Here is a 21,493-nt window from a genome sequence, read left to right on the forward strand (position 1 = left end):
TTGAATCGTTCCCATTTCATTCAAAAGGCTGACACGCTTGCCGTCTTCCTTTTGCTTGCCATAGACAACCCTGTAATGGGATGCAAAGTCTGCCAGACACATGGACTCAAACTCTGGTGTTTCGGGTCTGGCTCTGTATTTGTCGACAAAACTTGTCATCCACACATTAAGAGAATCGGCTGGTTTGTTCTGCAATGCACTGAGCGGGAGACTCATTTTCAGTGCGTTGTCACCAGTTGGCAGAAAAACAACCTCACGTGAGCAAGACTTCATTTTCAGGCTGCACGTACGGGCCACAGACTCCTGGGCGCTGACCTCTCTGTGTTTTGAATAAGTCTGAAGAACTTCTTTCATTTCTTCTCGTTCTGTCTCTGTTTCTGGGCTCATTTCTTTGACTATTGTTTTGAGATGTTCACTCAGGTCGCGTTCTGGCTTGGATATGTAGGACAACATGTACATGATGCAACCATACTCATCAAGAATGTACTGGATGTCCATGTTGGCATTCCAGGCCGTCAGCAAATGTGGATTGTAGTTGTTCACCCAGCAGTCCTTGACATCTCGCTTCATTACAATCACGCTTGAGGAGGTCAATGCCTCAATGTACGAGTTGTATTGATTCAAAGTCATATCACACTGTGCCAGTAGCTGTGACATGTCTTCAAGCTGCACGTTCGGGTTATTAAGCAAATCCCAGACTGGTTTCAGTTTGTTTTTGGCTGCTTGTGGTTTCATTGCACAATCTCCTTGTTCTTCTGGAATCGGGTAAGTTATCCTCGTTTTTGTAATAGGTGGCTTTGGAAATCCAAATCTGCATACTCTGTTCAGAGAAGGTAAGAAAAAATGTTGGCTTACCCAATTGTCTGACCATGGCTAGCAAATTCTTCAGATTTTTATCCCAATAAGCTGGACTCCCTCTCAGTGGTTGCATGAACCTTGTGGCATCTCGGTTTCGCACCAACCTCTCAACCTCACGCTTGTCCTGTAGCAGCTTGTTGGATATTTTCTGTCCATCCCTGGTATTGGGTTTTCCTTTCCTTAACTGGATGGACATGCTGCTTTTGGCCATGTGTGTTTCTGTGACAAATTGCGCAAAGAAGAGGTAGCTTGTGTCTCTAGCAAAACGAGTATCAACACAAAAAAGCCTTGCTTTGAAATACATGCTCGGGGACAGTTTGACTTGTCTTGCCTGGTCCAATGTATTCTGTCCAGTAGGAAACTGAACAGGGAAAGCCATTGCCTCAAGCCTAGGAACTTTAAAGAAGCTGACAGGTGTGTTTCCTTGTGCAGGTGCAATGCTGAATATTCCATCACCGTGTGTCAGTGCTTCCTCTCCAAGGTCAGATGGCTGCAAACAACTGTCTAGGCCAATTCCAGGTCTTAGTAAATCCTTCTCATCCTCAGCATTGGGAGGTTGTTGGTCATGGCCTTCCTGTTGCTCAGAAGCAGCCAGTAAACATGCAGACTCTACCTCTGATGGATCACAATTTTCGATGCGTTCAAGTATCTCCATCATTTCAGTTTCTTCACAACTGTCGTGTTCCATCCCATCATCATCATTATCCGCATTATCAGCAGCGATTGTCTCATCCACTCTGATTGAAATGTCACTGTAGTCGGGGTGTGTGTCAATGAGTTTTGACAGACCTGCTACTACATTTCTCATGTTGACATTGTGAAACAGCTGGTGGCCTTTGTAAGTCAGACGTCTTTTCAGCTTCACTCTGTGTAACTGGGATGTGCTGTGCGATCTTGGTAGAGTATTGACCGTGTTTTCCACCTCAGATGGCACACACACTACAGCGCCGTGTATAGCTGCCTGTCGACCTTTGGGAAGTGTGATTATTTTGGCAAATGGCAGTATTTTGGCCAAAAGTTGTCTTTCCAGCACATTCAAATCGCAAAGCTCTGGGGGAATGGGCGCCAGCTCCATGTTGTTAGCCACAGCGATGGATGATTTGTGTCCTGCTTTTAAATGTGAATCACAGTTGTGACAAATCCATTCTTTGGTCCTTTCATCTGGTACGGTGCATTGTTCAGGGCCTTGACAGTGATTGTTGCACACATGGACATATTTCCCTGTCAAACAGGCAGCAACAATGTGTAGATGTGTCTTGTAATTGCTGTGAATGCAATGTATCACTTGGTTAGGGAAAAGGTTGCGATGACACATCGTGCACACAAAAGTTGGCCCGGCTTTAATGCATTCATGGAAAGTGGATATAGCTGTCTGCATTAGGCTGTTGTCCACTGGTTGACTGCATTCCCGCATGACATGAGTCCATCGTCTATATTTCATTCTTATTTTGAAGGCACATTGCATCTTATGGGTTATGCGAAAGTCTGCTTGAGTGTGACGCTTCATTTTCATGTAACTCATGCAATGTTGCAAGTGACGTTTTCTGAAAGCAGGATCATTATGATATTTTCTGGTGATGTATTGCTTCTGCTTCAAGTTGAAATCTACATTTGTCGCATATTTTCTGGTGATGTATTGCTTCTGCTTCAAGTTGAAATCGGCATTTGTCGCATATTTTCTGGTGATGTATTGCTTCTGCTTCAAGTTGAAATCATCATTTGTCGCATATTTTCTGATGATGTATTGCTTCTGCTTCAAGTTGAAATTGTCATTTGTCGCATATTTTCTGATGATGTATTGCTTCTGCTTCAAGTTGAAATCGTCATTTGTCGCATATTTTCTTGTGATGTATTGCTTCTGCTTCAAGTTAAAAATGGCATTTGTCGCATATTTGCTGGTTGTGTATTGCTTCTGCTTTAACTTGAAACCTGCATCTGTTGCATATTTTCTGGTGATGTATTGCTTCTTCTTCAAGTTAAAATTGGAATCTGTCGCATATTTGATAGTTGTGTATTGCTTCTGCTTCAAGTTGAAATTGGCATCTGTCGCATATTTGCGAATGATATATTGCTTCTGCTTCGACTTAAAATCAGCATCTGCTCTGTATCGGCTGGTGATGTATGTCCTCTTCTTATTGGTGACAGACATCTTTGCAGCCTTGAAACCACGCCTTCTTTCATTTGTGTGTCTTGTCTTCAGTTTTTGTTGTTGCTGTGCATTTAATTTGGAAAATGCCTTACTGTCCTTCCATATGCCCTGTGAGGATTTTGCATCAAGTGACCTTGGAGAATGCTTGCTGGCTGGGAATCCAGTGTGTGTTGCATCTTTGGTCATCTGTGTCACTTTGTTCTCCACATGCTTTCCATTATGTGGTTTGTCAGATTGCACCGGTGGGGACAGCAAACCATCTGACAGACGTCTTGCACGATGAAATGAGACTGGCATGAAGTCATACTGCAGTCCATCAATAGGGCCTCTGGTGTCTGTAAGGAGCAATTCATACAAATTATAAATCCTTGCCCCCATATCACTCAAATGTGTAAAAGTGATCATAACAGCTTTTCCTTTTCCAGTGGCAGGAAGTCCATCCTTATTTCGACTATGAGAATCAAACAGTCCATATCTCCCAGACTTGTCTCTGAACAATGCAATGCAATATGGCACTACTATAAAAAGTGCATGTGTAACATCTGCATTGAGGCACTGTAGTCTTGTGGAGAGGTCAACAAACCAACCTTGGTTGTCACTGTCTACCGTGGCTCTCACATCCCGATAACACTGGAGATTTAACAACGTTATACTCATATTTTTCAGTGTTGACTCTGAGGGGCACTTCTTCCATTGTCAAGTGTTGGTGCTGATAGACATTTCTTCGTTTTAACTGTTGTATTGTTGTGCCATACAAGCTGTTGCCCTTCTTCAGTATTTGATCAAGATCATCCTTCCTCACATCATCAAGCTCACTGTGGTATGCCAAAAATGTCAGAGCCATGCATGTACACTGTTTGTTCCTTAAACTTCCATAGCCATGATGACCCTGATGAAATGATGCCTGCACAGATATCTCACTTGGTACGCATGGTTCTTGCATGCCATGGTTTTCAGAAGTGCCCATCACTCTGTCAGTGTGCTCTTGAACTTGACACTTAGTTGAACATGGGAATGACACCACAGGTTCAATATGTACCTCCTTGGCACATTCACTTTCACAAACCTTCATTTCCACTATGCTGCTGTGGGGCTCCGGATCCCCAAAACGTGGGTCTGAAAGGTGCAGTTTAGTCCAGCGTATCTTTGCAGCTTTAGATCTCTTTCCTTTAGATGGCATGATGATATTCACACAGCTCTAATTTTACCACATGACAGGAGGCTTCACATTTGCATAACTCTCTTTACTGAAAATCTCCAGCAGCACAGAAACACAACAAACAATCTGAAAAAAGTCAGTAGGTGTACAAAAGGCCCTGTCTATGACATCACTTCCTCTTTCTTTGCTGCTCCAGCCTGGCACAGGTCAGAGTATTTTGCCTCTCCTGATTACTTTTCATTCTTCAAACGGTCGTATTTTAATAACTGTAAATCCTACAGTGAAGAGCTTTATATTGTGAGAATCACAAGACCCAGACCTACATTTTGATGCAATGTATTTTTTTGAAATATTAAAAATTAAGGCACAGTCGCGGTTTTGTTTCAATGAATGTCAATGGACGGCGTGAGTTGCAAACAAATGGTCATATTGTGAAAATTATCAGCACTATGGCTTAGCAGTGGACATGTTTGGTGGCAGCAGGGATAGCTGAACGTTTTGATATAAGATTTGTGTAGGTGGGCTGAGTAACTGTGGGCAGAGTAACTGTGTGGAATGTTTGGAGTAAGTAAAAATCTTAAACATTACACTAACCAATTGATTGATCAAATTTAAAAAGTGCACATGGCAAGCTTTAAAGAGTGAGAAATGCATTTTTAACTTTTATTTATTTATATAGCACATTTAATTGCAACGTTGTTTCCCAAAGTGCTTCACAGTTACATTAAAACATACATTTATAAAAACATTAGCAGGTGTACAAAAGGCTTTGTCTATGACATCACTTGCTGCTGCAGCCTGGCACAGGTCAGATTATTTTGGCGGTTGACATCTTTAAATGGCCGTATTTTAAAAACTATAAATCCTACAGTGAAGAGCTTTATATTGTGAGAATCACAAGACCCAGACCTACATTTTGATGCATAGTATGTCTCTGCAATATTAACAATGAAGGCAAAGTCGCAGTTTAGAAATTGCCCTTCAAATGTGAGCTTTGCAGAGTGGAGTTTCAATGAATGTCAATGGATGGCGTGAGTTGCAAACAAATGGTCATATTGTGAAAACTATCAGGACTATGGCTTAGCCGTGGACATTTTTAGTGGCAGCAGGGATAGCTGAACGTTTTGATATAAGATTTGTGTAGGTGGGCGGCGGGCCTGAAAATGAGGGAGTGGTGGCAGTTTAGAAATCATGTCCTGATTTTTCAGCTTTTGCCAGCTCCCACTCTAGCTTTGCCATTCATTCCTATGGGACAAATTTCGCCACAAGAACGACGATATTCCGTGAACCATTCGGCGAAATGTTCTACAAAGTAATAGCAATCCGATCGGGAACAATCTGCACGTTTTGGTAAATTTTGGTCTATGTAGTGTAAAAACTGTGGGAAGAGTTAGGGTGGCAAATTTGGCTATAATAATAATAATAATAATAATAATAATATATATGTGAGATAACATTAAGTGGTCTTGCTATGCAAGAACACTTAATAATAATAATAATAATAATAATAACTAGAAAAGCTACAATTTCTGGGGAAATTGTGTGAAGTGTTCTTGCCTCCATCAGTAGTCTACAAGTGGAGTGGGCGGAGTAACTGTTATTATTTATTTATATAGCACATTTAATTGCAATGTTGTTGCCCAAAGTGCTTCACAGTTATATTAAAACATACATTTATAAAAACATTAACAGGTGTAAAAGGCTTTGTCTATGACATCACTTGCTGCTGCAGCCTGGCACAAGTCAGAGTATTTTGGCGGTTGCCATCTTCAAACAGTCATATTTTAAAAACTATAAATCCTACAGCGAAGAGCTTTATATTGCTAGAATCACAAGACCCAGACCTACATTTTGATGCATAGTATGTCTCTGCAATATTAACAATGAAGGCATAGTCGCAGTTTAGAAATTGCCCTTCAAATGTGAGCTTTGCAGAGTGGAGTTTCAATGAATGTCAATGGACTGCATGAGTTGCAAACAAATGGTCATATTGTGAAAACAATCAGGACTATGGCTTAGCCGTGGACATTTCTAGTGGCAGCAGGGATAGCTGAATGTTTTGATATAAGATTTGTGTAGGTGGGCCTGAAAATGAGGGAGTTTTGGCAGTTTAGAAATCATGTCCTGATTTTTCAGCTTTTGCCAGCTCCCACTCTAGCTTTGCCATTCATTCCTATGGGACAAATTTCGCCACAAGAACAACGATATTCCGAGAACCATTCGGCGAAACGTTCCACAAAGTAATAGCAATCCGATCGGGAACAATCTGCACGTTTTGGTAAATTTTCATCTATGTAGTGTAAAAACTGTGGGAGGAGTTAGGGTGGCAAATTTGGCTATAATAAGAATAACTAGAAAAGCTACAATTTCTGGGGAAATTGTGTGAAGTGTTCTTGCCTCCACCAGTAGTCTACAACTGGAGTGGGCGGAGTAACTGTTATCATTTATATAGCACATTTAATTGCAATGTTGTTGCACAGTTACATTAAAACATACATTTATAAAAACATTAGCAGGTGTAAAAGGCTTTGTCTATGACATCACTTGCTGCTGCAGCCTTGCACAGGTCAGAGTATTTTGGCGGTTGCCATCTTCAAACGGTCGTATTTTAAAAACTATAAATCCTACAGCGAAGAGCTTTATATTGTGAGAATCACAAGACCCAGACCTACATTTTGATGTATGTCTCTGAAATATTAAAAATGAAGGCACAGTCGCAGTTTAGAAATTGCCCTTCAAATGTGAGCTTTGCAGAGTGGAGTTTCAATGAATGTCAATGGATGGCGTGGGTTGCATACAAATGGTCATATTGGGAAAACGATCATGACTTTGGCTTAGCCGTGGATATTTTTAGTGGCAGCAGGGATAGCTGAACGTTTTGATATAAGATTTGTGTAGGTGGGCCTGAAAATGAGGGAGTGGTGGCAGTTTAGAAATCATGTCCTGATTTTTCAGCTTTTGCCAGCTCCCACTCTAGCTTTGCCATTCATTCCTATGGGACGAATTTTGCCACAAGAACGACTATATTCCGTGAACCATTCGGCGAAACGTTCCACAAAGTAATAGCAATCCGATCGGGAACAATCTGCACGTTTCGGTATATTTCTGTCTATGTAGTGTAAAAACTGTGGGAGGAGTTAGGGTGGTAAATTTGGCTATTATAATAATAATAATATATATGTGAGATAACAGTAAGTGGTCTTGCTATGCAAGAACACTTAATAATATATATGTGAGATAACATTAAGTGGTCTTGCTATGCAAGAACACTTAATAATAATAATATATATGTAAGATAACATTAAGTGGTCTTACTATGCAAGAACACTTAATAATAATATATATGTGAGATAACATTAAGTGGTCTTGCTATGCAAGAACACTTAATTAACACCTTCAGACAGACTCAACCCTCACTCTCACACCATTAGCAAGGAAATAAACAGACTACATATGATAACATTATACAAATATATTCGGGGCCAGTACAAACCATTATCTGGAAATCTATTCATAAACAGGGCTATACATAGAACACAAGGTCAAACATGTAGGCTGGAAGAAAGGAGATTTCATCTAAGGCAAAGAAGAGGTTGTTTCTCTGCCTGAAGAGGTGGGTTTATCAGAGACCATACAGATGTTAAAACTGCAATTGGATAAATACTTTCAAAAACACAACATACAGGGATATCATTTCTGATTAGTGGGGTAATAGCTGCTCAATCCAAGGAGACATCTGACTGCTATTTTGTTGCAAAATTGGAAGCGCTTCAGACTAGTTTTTTTGCCTTCTTTTGGATCAACAGCAAAACCATATGTGAGGAAGGCTGAACTTGATGGACGCAAGTCTCTTTTCAGTTATGTAGCTATGTAACTATGTACACCAACTGTAGAGAACATGATGAGGATCTGTTCAAACCCTTCTGGTCCTGTACTGTTACCAGGTCTAGAAGCAGGTGAGATAACATGCTAATGCAACTTTGAAATAGGTACCTTTAGTATGTTTAGGAATCACTCTCCCAAACCCTCCAAGCTGATGTACATGCTCAAAGCTGTTTGTAGGAAAATCATATTACATTACTGATTACACCCAGATCCTCCACTATTATTCTTCTTTCTTACTAAACGTTGCTTCGTATTCCATGTGAATTGGTTTGAAGGCTATGTCTAACAAAGAACTCCATAGTAAAAGAATAATCTTTTAAAGATATTAGAATAGTATAAATATGTCATAGTTTATTCTACAGGTTTTTCTCTCTACCTACATAAACCTAGGCCATAGTCACAGACGTCTGCTGATATCCAACCACATTCTTCATTGTTCCATACTATATGCAATGATATATCTAAAGGTAGGCTTGCAAATATTATACATTGCACTAGAATGACTGAATAATACCACACGGAGTGATGTTGCCCTTGGACATTGATAAACCTAATCTCAGAGATTTCAAAGATTATATTATGACTTATTTTCTATCATGGTGTTACTAGTCATATGGTCCATGGTAGACCACTAACACCTATGTACCGAGACTGGCCCATAGGTTAAGATTGTGAGTAGTGTGAAACATAAAAGATTCACAATTTAAGTTGAATTATCCCATATACTTTTCATCATTATTTATTTAATTGATTTTTGAAAGAGTTCTAAAAATAAAACATATTATAGACTACATAAGTAAGTCTGTTTAAAACACTTACACTTTCACTGTATGGCAAAAAAAGATACATCTTAAATATCAGTAATGGGACAAAACATTTGTTGTGTTGACTGTATGACAATGCATATATATTTATATATATTCCTTGATAGAGGACTCACAGTGGAATTTTTCTAATGTTCTACTTTATTGTGCAGTGAATAGTATATACATGTTAACGTTTCAGTCCATTACTGAATTTTTTTCTTGAAAAAAGTCTGGTAATGGACTGAACCTTTGAAATTTATTTTCCATACAAGCTCCAATAAATGATCTGCGTTTATTTACCCCTTCAGAGTCAGTGATTATAATAAAGAATTATTGATGGGAAAACACTTGGAATATGTCCCTAGTCATTTTTATTTGGAAATCTTAATTTTTTATTTTCACTGACAGATTTCAAAACACCATGTGTCAGGCATAAATGACAAGTGTTTTCAGCAATAAAACATAGGTACAATGGTGCTCATGAGGGGATAGAGATTGAGAAAGTGCGTGAACTGGGGTGTGTTAAGTAAAAGTAAAAAACAAAAACAAAAATACATGAGTGAACAAAAATATATTGCGTTGTACAATATCATGTCACTGAGAACATTATTAGCTAGCCTGTGCGTGATCAGCTAAACTCCAAAGGAGACAGAATGCTTTCATGGGTTAGGCTTATGGCACGTACATGCCCTTAAAGCAGGATACCCGATTAGAGCTTCTGGGCATTGATCAGTTTGGTGGGCTAGGCTTGGGCCCTAGAATAAGTATAAAACAAGACAGCAGTGCACAACATAAAAATTAATTTATACCAAGCATATTTACCCATTATATTTATTAATATTTAATAAAATAGTTTTAATTAAAGGAACAATAAAGGGTCAGGAACACAAACATGTATTCCTGACTCTATAGTGTTAAAACCACCATCTAACTCCCCTGGTACCCCCTCTCCCTCCCTAAAATCTTACTTCTATTCAAGTCGGCTGCTGCTGGCTCTGCTTCTGATCCGCATCAGACATCACCAAGAGTGATTCTCTGAGTCAATCACAATGCTTTCCATAGGATTGGCTGAGACTGTCAAGGAGACAGATCACGGGCAGTGCCAGCACAAGTCAAACACAGCCCTGGCCAATCAGTATCTCATAGAGAGATAATTGAATCAATGGAAAGTTCAGTGTCTCCATACAGAGGTTAGAGAAACTGAATGGCAGTACTGCACAGTGTGCAGCAGTGCCCCCAGAAGCTCCTCTAGTAGCCATCTGAGGAGTGGCCAGTGGAGGTACCACAACCCTTTATAAGGCTGTCAACCCTGCCCAACTAACCCTAGCACGATAATACCCCTAAAGAAATCAGCCTGTTCATGAACATATTACAGTTAATTTCACAGTGTGTCAGCATGGCCACCAGGAACCCCTGCTGTCGGGTATAGAATTTAATAGGGGCTAATAATAATATATGTAAAAATATAGACAGTTATTTTCTTAGCCCATTCAGCACCCTCTGCTTATGCCCCTGATAACTGCAATATATATATATATATATATATATATATATTTGTGTTCGGGGCATTCTCATATGATATAGAATAAGATGGTTGTAGCGATGTAGCTTTAGGAATAATCGGTTGAGGTGTGCCGAAACCGACGTATGCTGTAGGCCGGTAAAAAGTGGGCTTACATAGAGGATATATGAACAATGGGAGTGGAGGGTGGGGCTATTCGTCTGACCCACAAAGGTAAGTAGGGAAAGGGGGGAGTCCCTTTTGTAGGTCTATAGCCCCTCCCACAACTTCAGGCAATGCCTTCCAATTTGTGTTCGGGGCACTCTCATATGATATAGAATAAGATGGTTGTAGCGATGTAGCTTTAGGAATAATCAGTTGAGGTGTGCCGAAACCGACGTATGCTGTAGGCCGGTAAAAAGTGGGCAAAAAGAGAAATATTAATGCAAAAAACATTATACAGGATCATAGTGCATTTGTTAACCATCAGGTAGACATTTTAATGAAAGCTTCCTAATTTTTGAATCGGCTGTGGTATGTAAGTCGCATAAGCCTATGATTCCGAGCGGCCCCGTGTCTTTAACGTGTGCGGGGATATCTTGGCTATATAGTGCATGAACTTACCTATGGTAAGGACAGTATTGTACAGTGACAGTAATGGTTCAGTGGTGCGTATGGTGGCGTGCCCAAGAACGTAACCAGTACCTTAAACCGGGCACCCAGTATTGCTTGTAAGATAGTAGGTTATATGCACTGGTTCGCACATCTGACTCGTCTTAGTTTTAGGAAGGGACCGGACACAGTGGTATTGTGTGTTTTAGAACAATAAGAGGTCAACAGGCACTCTTGTTTATGATGTTTGCAGCTGATAGTGAGTTATACCTTGAGAAAGCAGTTAAAGGCTAGATAGCAGTTTTGATGACTGCATTGGTGCATGGTTCGGAAGGTGCATGGTCGACCATGCGAGTGGTTCTGATATGGTTTGAACATTGTATGTCTATGGCCAGTATTTAGTTGTAGCGGGAACGTCCGCTTGGCTATGTCTCTAAGTAAGGTATGGATGGGGTAGGAGGATAGGAACCTTTGTTGTTTGGGAAGGAGAAATACGTATATTGTTGAATGTCCGTGTGATAAAGTTTAACCGTGTTGTGCGAGAATTTTTAACTTAAGGTGGCAAAAAGAAGTGAATGCCATAAATGGTGAAACCTCAAACCAGCTATCTAAATCATGGTCCGACATGAAACGTATTGTATAAGTGGAAACCCTGTAGCAAGCGTGTTGAGTGCTGGTGGACAAGGCCAGTTTAGTCAGAGCCAGGCTATGTTGGCAAGGTTCATGTAATCCATGACCTCGACCATAAATGACCCCCTGCCATGGCGGCTGTCACGTCAGCTGCCACAGTAGTTTACCATTACGTGTGGTTAGGTCTGCCATGGCTTGGTTGTCTAGGGACAGCCCCTGATCATCATGCGGGAGTGTGGAGAATGCAAAGTGGTCTGAGATGAAAGCGCAGCCTGCGGTATGATGCGCATGGCAAATTTTAAGGAACCTGGCAGGGATTGTAGTTCCATGCGGTTGCGAGTACCAAGCAGGAGTTGGTAATTGGTGTTGTTGCGACTGTTCCTATTTCTCACGTGGTAACTTGTTGGCAAGGATGCCAAGTCAAGTTGTATGCCCAGGAATGTAACGATAGTGTCTGGGTCTTCTGTGACCTTAGGGAATACTGGGACCCCCAAGTGTTCAGACATACTAATGGCTTCCTTGAAGCTTCTAGAGGGAAAGGCGTTCCTTTTGACCAACAAGAAATCATCTCAGGAGTGTATGACTTAGGGGCATCTGGATATGTTTAACCACAACCAGCAAATAGTTCTACGAATATATTTAAGATTGTGGCTGCTCTTGACCCGAAAGTTAAGCAGGATAAGAAATATATGACTGCTGCCCATAAATGCCCTGTAAGTGCCAGTGTAGGGTGGATGATGGCAGTCTGAAATGCGTTGTGATATCGTTTTACTTAACCAGGCTTCCCCCGCTGCTTGAGTGATAGCTGTAATGGTATGAACAATGGTGGCATACTGTAATGAAGACTCCTCGGAAGGGTGTGAGGGAGTTGAGACTTGGGGTAGCCGAGGCGTGAGGTGCAGATAAGTCTATGATCAGTTACAGTGTGAGGGAAGATTCCCTGTGACAATCCCAATGGGATTGCGCCACGCGGTAAATGGTGTAGATCGGAGAGGCCAAGGTAGAAATCTTTCTGCCATTCTTGGGCCATGAGTGTATTGCTAGCTGTTGGATGCTGCTGTGATGACTGCAAGTTAGGGCATTCTAGATTTCCCCAAAAGTATATGGCAATACCTGTCCGGAAGGCCTTTAAAATCGGAGATTAGGAAATCAACTAAATGTCTGGAAGGGTGATTAGTTAGAAAGTACTGGAAATGCATAATCTTTACAGACTTGAAGTAATGTTCAGGGTACATTTATTGGGACACATGGTTTTCATGTGCCCTGACGTATTGGGAACATACCTGCCACAGTCTGCATGCACTGAAACTACTTGTGCCAACATGGAAATTGTTGCAAATCTGGGATTTGCCAAAGAGAATGAGACAACCCAATTTGTCTCTGGTAGTTCTGAGGTGCTAGAGCTTGGAGCCTGAAACGTGATCATCCGCTGTGTTGGGACAACATTGTCGTGTGGGACTAGCAACATCCTCTCCAAGTGAAATATGAAGATAGCCATTATTATATGAACCCACAGTGTGCTAGTACTGGCTTGCTAGCTAAAGCCGCATGGCGAAACAATTAATCCTTTGTTTTGTGACAGGTGAGGCCCTGCTAGTTGCCAAGTGGCTTGAGAGGCTCTATCTATGCAATGGCGCGAGGGAATTTTGTGGCCACCAATGTAATGGCAGGATGTTGGCCTCTCGGTGACTGTAACCAGAAAAAAGAAGATGGGAGTGACAGGTGAGGCCCTCTCTATATACCATGCGAGGCGGCTAGCTCACGAGTGGCCCGATGGGTGTTTGCCTCCGAGCGTTGAGGCGGGGTGTTGGCCTCGCGGGACCACTATACGACAGGCGTAGATGCCAAAAAAGGAGAATACCTATTGGAAACCTATAGTCCCTAATTGCCAGTACGCTAAGGATATACCCAGGGGGAAACAGAAAATGTATGTAAATACCACATAAGCAGGTGTATATACCTGGTAGTATGATTAGATACCCTTACTGGTCATAAGGGTTATTAATACCTGTGTCCCGGACAGGTAAAAAAAAAAAATGTATGAAAATTGAATATAGACATTTAAAAGCGTTTACCCATATGTGTGTTATGCATGTTTAATAGAGCAAAGTGCTCCGTCCCAATGTTTATTGTATGCTTGTTAATGCCCCTGTTTGAAGGAAATTAACTTGTCGGGAGTGTTCTATCATCTGTGATATGGAATACAACTGTACCCGAAAACATGAGCGTAGTGAACCATGACTGGCTGCTGAATAACCTAATGTGTGAAAGTACGTAACTGGAAGGACTTATATTTTAAGCGTGCAACCATGCAAATATTCCGTAGGAGTCAGTATAAAAGCGAAAATGCTGTAGTTAGTTTGTTTGCTTATGAAGTGAAATAAAGTCTGAGAAGCCTGTAGTATACCGATTGACCAGTAGGAGTCAGCCTGTAGGCGAAAATGCAGTGGTTCGTTAGTTTCTACATGAAATGCAATAATGTCTGAGAAGCCTGTAGTACACCGAATGACCGGTAGGGGTCAGTGTGTAGGTAAAATGCAGTGGTTTATTGGTTTGTACATGAAAATGCAAAAACGTCTAAGAAGCCTGTAGTACATCGAATGACTGATAGGGGTAAGTGTGTAGGCGAAAATGCAGTGGTTCATTGGTTTGTACATGAAATGCAATAATGTCTGAGAAGCCTGTCGTACACCAAATGACCGGTAGGGGTCAGTGTGTAGGCGCAAATGCCGTGGTTCGTTGGTTTGTACATGAAATGCAATAATATCTGAGAAGCCTGTAGTACACTGAATGACCGGTAGGGGTCAGTGTGTAGGTGAAAATTCGGTGGTTCGTTGGTTTGTACATGAAATGCAATAATGTCTGAGAAGCCTGTAGTACACCGAATGAGCGATAGGGGTCAGTGTGTAGGTGAAAATGCAGTGGTTTATTGGTTTGTACATGAAAATTCAAACAACATCTAAGAAGCCTGTAGTACACCGAAATGACCGATAGGGGTCAGTGTGTAGGCGAAAATGCAGTAGTTAGTTGGTTTGTACATGAAATACAATAATGCCTGAGAAGCCTGTAGTACACTGAATGACCGGTAGGGGTCAGTGTGTAGGCGCAAATGCAGTGGTTCGTTGGTTTGTACATGAAATGCAATAATGTCTGGGAAGCTTGTAGTACACTGAATGACCGGTAGGGGTCAGTGTGTAGGTGAAAATTTAGTGGTTTATACATGAAAATGCAAACAACGTCTAAGAAGCCTGTAGTACACCGAAATGACCGATAGGGGTCAGTGTGTAGGTGAAAATGCAGTGGTTTATTGGTTTGTACATGAAATGCAATAATATCTGAGAAGCCTGTAGTACACTGAATGACCGGTAGGGGTCAGTGTGTAGGTGAAAATTCGGTGGTTCGTTGGTTTGTACATGAAATGCAATAATGTCTGAGAAGCCTGTAGTACACCGAATGACCGGTAGGGGTCAGTATGTGGGCGAAAATGCAGTGGTTCGTTGGTTTGTACATGAAATGCGATAATGTCTAAGAAGCCTGTAGTACACCGAAATGACCGATAGGGGTCAGTGTGTAGGCGAAAATGCAGTAGTTAGTTAGTTTCTACATGAAATGCAATAATGTCTGAGAAGCCTGTAGTACACCGAATGACCGGTAGGGGTCAGTATGTGGGCGAAAATGCAGTGGTTCGTTGGTTTGTACATGAAATGCGATAATGTCTAAGAAGCCTGTAGTACACCCAAAGACCGGTAGGGGACAGTGTGTAGGCGGAAAATTTTATTTTGTTTGTAGTTTTAACTGCACAGATGATTTTAACCCAACAGATTTTAAATGAACAGCTAGGTGAGTATTAGGTAATGAAATAACCGTGCAAAACGAAAGGAAACCGTAAAGTGAGGACCCGTGCTGTGCTGAACGCCGTGGGAACTAATTCTGGGGCGACAGGTGGGTCAACTTACGGTTTGAGAGGCCCTGAGGCATCAAATGTGATGCTGACCGGAAAGAAAGCCACTGGATTAACGGAAAGCCCTACAGCAGGATTCCTGGACACAGCTTGGAGTATGAGAAGTCATGGAGCAAAGGTGAAATCAAAATGGCGTCTTGTATGACCTGGAAGTGCTATTCGTCTGACCCACAAAGGTAAGTAGGGAAAGGGGGGAGTCCCTTTTGTAGGTCTATAGCCCCTCCCACAACTTCAGGCAATGCCTTCCAATATACGGTATATATTATTTTTTTTATTATGTATTGTAAAGGTTTTTTTCAAGTCCAAGAGAGAATGTCTTTTATCTACACCTGTTTATTCTGAATGAAGTTAATATACCATTGATAAAATGTTTTTACTGAATGTTTTGCAAGGAGTATTTAGACCTCCTAAACTATTCATGCTGTGAGGTTTTGCAGCCCCATAACTGTTAAGCAGGACTTAACTGACTCCACCTGATTAAACTTTGCATTCTTCCAACACAATTAAACACATGGTCATCGTTTAGGAATTACAAAGCCTGGCCAAAGTCCTGTTCAAAATACATAGAACACTTGGAGCTGTCACAATGGAGAAATTCCACAAACATTAAGTGACACAGCTGGCATCTAAAGCTGGGCCAAGTTTTATTGTGTTTCCAGGTGGGGAAAAAATTCTGTTTTTGTGCTAGGTATTTTTTCCTCTGCAGCCCAAACGTACTGTTGATTATACCCAATAGCAGAAGTGTAATCCATGGTTATACATGATGTACACACATTCCACGTTATATCCTTTGAATTCTTGACTTTGTAAAATAATGGTAGAACATGGTTTGCCACCCAGAATTTTGTTTAATTTTTGCTATATAAGGCTTATTAAAGTGGTTACAAATTGTTATTGTGTCAAAGACTGCTGATTGAAAAGATTGATGGTACTTTACAAATGATCCAGAATAGTTACGATTGATAAATAACAAGAAACCAATGAATGTTTCCTATAAACTCTGGGTTTGTTAGTTAAGGTGTTTTTTTGTTAAGTAAAAAGGCATTACAGAGCCGTTTGTTTAACACACTACTTAACTGGCAGGTTAACAGCTGAAGTGCTAACAATACTTTAGAACAAATATAGGATATGGAAAGATAATATGTATCTGTGCCTGTGTTTCTATCCCTACAGCAAAAAATGCAATATGCAGTGAGAGGACATTTTGTGATACCTCCACTATGTTGACGTAGAATGTAATCTAATAGATCACACAACAAACATGATTTGCTGTACTTGTTCTTGCTTTTTTCAAACACATTGATACAACATTCAGCTTAGGTAAGGTAGTAATTAGATAAGATAAACTATACAAACTTTGTTTGCAACCATTTTTGGTTTTCTCATCATTGCAGTGGGCAGTGGTTAGTGAAATAAGTCAAACCATTAAAGCAAATTCTCATAACCTTATAATAGGCTGGAATGGGTTAAAGACTATTGCTAAATGCTGTGGCTTCCATCAATCCTTACAGTTGGCAACATATTGGATTTGCAAAGTGGCATAACATTATCACGCCATCTTGTTATTTCAGCTTTGCACATAACCATGTTGACAGTCTTCCTCATAGAATTATTCAATACAGGTTTTGACCTGTGTTATACACAATTACGTTCTGTTTTATGACCTACCTAATCCATTGGTCACTACCTTTTTTGACTAGAACCCAAGTAATGTACATAATTATCTTGGAACCCCATTCTTTCTTTTAAAATGACCTCATTGAGTAATTTGAGTGAGACCCATAGAGACTTCCAATGCACCTAATGATGCAGCACTGATACAGTAACTTGTTTAATCTAGTCAATATAAGTTGACTGGGCCTATTCAAATTATACACCTTTTCAAATTGTTGAAGACCAATTGAAGAATCATGTTGGCCAGTTTTGAGTCAAGAAGCACTGGTCTAATCTATTGCATTAACAAGTGCACGGGGCATGTATATGGCTATGACATTAATTATTTAATCTGCTATATAGCTGGAATAAATAGGGGAATTGGATAAACTTTATTATAAACCATAACGGCAAGTGCATTGTTTTTTAAAACTATATTCAATAGAAAAAAAACCTGCATTTGAATGCCAATAAGAATAACTGAGTTTTCTCCTTCTACCGTTCGCAAGTGGAAACATTTTCCTGCTTGATGCAAGAATGCCAAAGGCCTGTTGCATCTGTAATTTATGTCTCTACTAACATCACAAACATTATGCTACAAAACTTAGTGATTGTATTACAAGGAAAAAAAAACACTTGGGTACCTTCTCCCTGATTTGTGACAAACGTTTCTCAAGGGATTTAACAAAACTTAACACAATACAGACAGATGACAAACAAAACTAGTTTGAATTATCACTAGTTCAAGGAGATCTAGTAGTTATGGTGCTCTGAGCTCCTGTTTTATATGCTGCTGATAGACATCTGTAATTACAAATGTGTTTCTGCTTACATGCTGTGGTCTTTATTATTTAAGAATCCTGGAGAAAAATGTTAAAGCTCATCCAAAAACTACATGATTCATTTTTTTCTGCTCAACAGATATTTGGGCCATTGGCTGCATTTTTGCTGAACTGTTGACTTCTGAACCTATTTTTCATTGTCGCCAAGAAGATATTAAAACAAGCAATCCATTCCATCATGACCAGCTGGATCGCATATTCAGTGTAATGGGATTTCCTGCAGGTAGCTGATTGTTCTCACCAGACGACACCCATCAGTAATACTTATGTTCTCCAACAAAATCAAGAGTTGCATGTTATATGCATCTGAACTGAATGCAAATACATCATGCTTGCAAAATAACAAAAGCCGCATCCTTGTTGCTTTAAAGGAATGTCATGTTTATCTTCTTAAACACAATGAGGCCACTGCACATATAGCCACTGCACTTACTACCATGAACATATGCATTATTTGTACTCTTATTCTAAGTGGATGGAAGAAGAGAGCAGTTAATTTAGAAACTGTCAGTAAGATATTGAACCATCTTACAAATGGAGGTTGACATTTATGGTTTTTTTTAGACAGATCCCTGAGTAAATTTTTTCAAATTTATAAGCTCATCAGTAAATGAATTTATCCAGTCATTAGATCAAAGCATCTAGTACAACGTGACACCTGGGATAGGTAACATAATTCTGGGTGCCAATATTACCCCTCGCTAGTTTTGTACTTAAACCCTTGTGGTACCCCCTGGAACAATTAAATAGAAACCCATACTTATAATTTAGTCCAGGCTTTCATAGGTCTCATGAACAGACTCATTTTTCACCTTATTTACTAGTTCCAGGCTTTCATAGGTCTCATGAACAGACTAATTTTTCACCTTATTTACTAGTTCCAGGCTTTCATAGGTCTCATGAACAGACTCATTTTTCACCTTATTTACTAGTTCCAGGCTTTCATAGGTCTCATGAACAGACTAATTTTTCACCTTATTTACTAGTTCCAGGCTTTCATAGGTCTCATGAACAGACTCATTTTTCACCGTATTTACTAATGGGTAGTTGTCTGCTTCTCATCTGCTTATTTCCATAATCTTTCATTTGTAAGATGTAAAGACAGTCTCCATTTCTTTTGAAACTTTTGCTGACAAGTTGTTTATGTGTTGTTTTTTTTTTTTGCAAAGCATGTATCACATATAAAGTATTAATGCAAGCTATTAACCAGTTAGTAGTTGGACAAATTGCATTTACACAGATGAAGCAGAATGTCAAATAATTGCAAAAAAAAATACAGAATATTTAAATACTTAATGTAACATATATGATGCGCTGATGCTACATTAAAATGAGCTTGTCAGTCTAACCTGTCTATCAACTATATAATTAGCATTATCTTCACTGTTTAATGCCCTTAAATATCCCTAATATAACATCAAATAATAGTACCTTTAGTTCTATTAACCATATTTTATCTAGTTGAAGTGCAGCTGTATCAATTTCCAAAAATACATTTGCGTTTAGGCAAAACATTCAAATTTTATTTTTGATATATGCCATCATATCTGTAAATGGAGATACATTGATTTAATCTAAAATTAGGTTCTCTTGCCAGAGGAGCAATGAGAATAAATGTAATAGAAAGTGACCAGGCCAGTCACCTCTGGTCGCTAATGTTTTCAGTACACAATTATATTCTGTACGAATGGAGGATGCTCTGAAGTGAAAACACAAAACAAATTTATATATCTGCAAAAATGCTTATGCTGTTTGTGCTAAATACTATTAAAGGTCCAATCAGCCTGGGTTACTCTTCTGTGGTCAAATTCCCCTGGTACACTCAAGAGAATCACTGATACATTTTGAAAAACTCGAATTGAATTGAATTGAATTTCTGAAAAAATCTGCTCAATGAAAACAGAAGTGAATATTTTTGCACATGGGTAATATGTTGCGTAGAATTTTGTGTGTGCCTCAGTTATATATTTACAACAATTTGTGCACACACTTCATGGATAATATACCACAATGCAAAGTACACACTCCCCAACCAAAGTCACGGGCATCTTCGAAATGTCACTAGTATGAGTTTTAGTGTCACTTTAAATCTGTTGATCTATTTAGGAATATCCATTGTTTTATAGAATTTACATTTATATAATAATAGTCTCTATCCCCTGTAAAACAAAGATGTTCTTCTTTGTGCTTTTTGAAGTAAAATGGTTACACTGTAAAACCTTCCATTTGTAACTCTTCACAATTCGTAAACATGTATTAGAACACAAATTTTGTCACGTTTATTTTGATTTTTTTAATTAAAGATGTATGTAAAATCAATTTTATAATGGTTACAAGTGTTTGGAAAAAAAACCAATAATGAATTCATATTGTTTCATCACACATTTTCATTTACACTAATACGTATAATAGAGAATTCTATTGTCTTTTCAATCATACATTTTCATTTATACCAATACATATAATATTTCTTACTCTGAATGACATAAAAAAAATCAGATCTTTCAGTAAGCTATGTATGTTAATCCATGTTTCTTTTAGATAAGCCAGAGTCAATTAGAGACATCTATGTGAAATGACCCTTATGTAATATAAATTTTAGTACAGAATAAAAACAAAGATAGGCCAGTGGGTAGACAACCTCCTGCATTCCAGATGTGAACTACATCTTCTTTTTTTTTTTTTTTTAATTCTTTATTTTTGTTGTGCAGGAGAGTACAAGGCGCAATTATACGCCACAACAGCGTACATACAAATTAAAACATAGATAGATTAAACAGTGGCTTGGAAGATTTTGCACAATTTTTTTTTAAAGTATAACTAGCTTGAGGCGTCATGTAAAATCAACAGGTTTTTAACTTATGATAAAAAACAGTGAGATAGAATTCGCTTGCCGTGTTTTTACACCACATATACATAGTAGATTAAACAAGCTATTTACGACATTTCACAGGTTGGTTTGGTATAACCTACGTGTATAGTCATGAGGCATGCGTCTCTGAACAACTACGCTTGTTCTAAGTGGTGTGCGTTTCATTGTACGTAGATTTAAAACATAGAAAAATCAATCGTGTGTCAGGCCGCTTATCATTAAATAATAGCATTCTTGTAAGTGTGTGACATGGCAGATCTAATAAATTTCTAGCAGTATTCATGGAAACAAGGTTAAGTACATTGCAAGGAGCGTAGTTGCTAACCAGCCCTTCTAGGAGTCTGCACAGTTAAATTAAACAGAATAAACACAGTTTCTAACTTGCTTAAATGCGAGCTGGTCTGGGCATAGGCATTCTGAGCATGTCTACGGCTGACTATGATCCCCTGCGCTAGCACACAAGAAAAACTGAGCATAGGTAAAAACTGCCAGCAGTCAGATATGGAGTTCGGTTGAGAAGGTATAGAAAGATAAAACAGGTAATATTGGGCACTTAGCCTTGCAA

At 39.4% G+C, this 21,493-nt stretch overlaps 1 protein-coding gene across 2 annotated transcripts in view; it reads left to right on the forward strand.

Annotated features, from left to right (window-relative positions):
* CDK19 (cyclin dependent kinase 19) overlaps positions 1 to 21,493 on the forward strand; it is a 317,057-nt gene that overhangs the window by 181,214 nt on the left and 114,350 nt on the right. For both annotated transcript variants that reach the window (XR_010086622.1, XM_063443517.1), the window contains exon 7: positions 18,136 to 18,279. Coding sequence is in view for 1 of the 2 variants with exons in the window: in XM_063443517.1 (XP_063299587.1) it covers positions 18,136 to 18,279 (144 nt within the window). In the remaining variant the exon portion in view is untranslated. The remainder of the gene's footprint in view (positions 1 to 18,135; positions 18,280 to 21,493) is intronic.

The sequence above is a fragment of the Pelobates fuscus genome, chromosome 2, assembly GCF_036172605.1.
Source record: "Pelobates fuscus isolate aPelFus1 chromosome 2, aPelFus1.pri, whole genome shotgun sequence".
In the NCBI taxonomy this organism is placed as follows: Eukaryota; Metazoa; Chordata; class Amphibia; order Anura; family Pelobatidae; genus Pelobates; species Pelobates fuscus.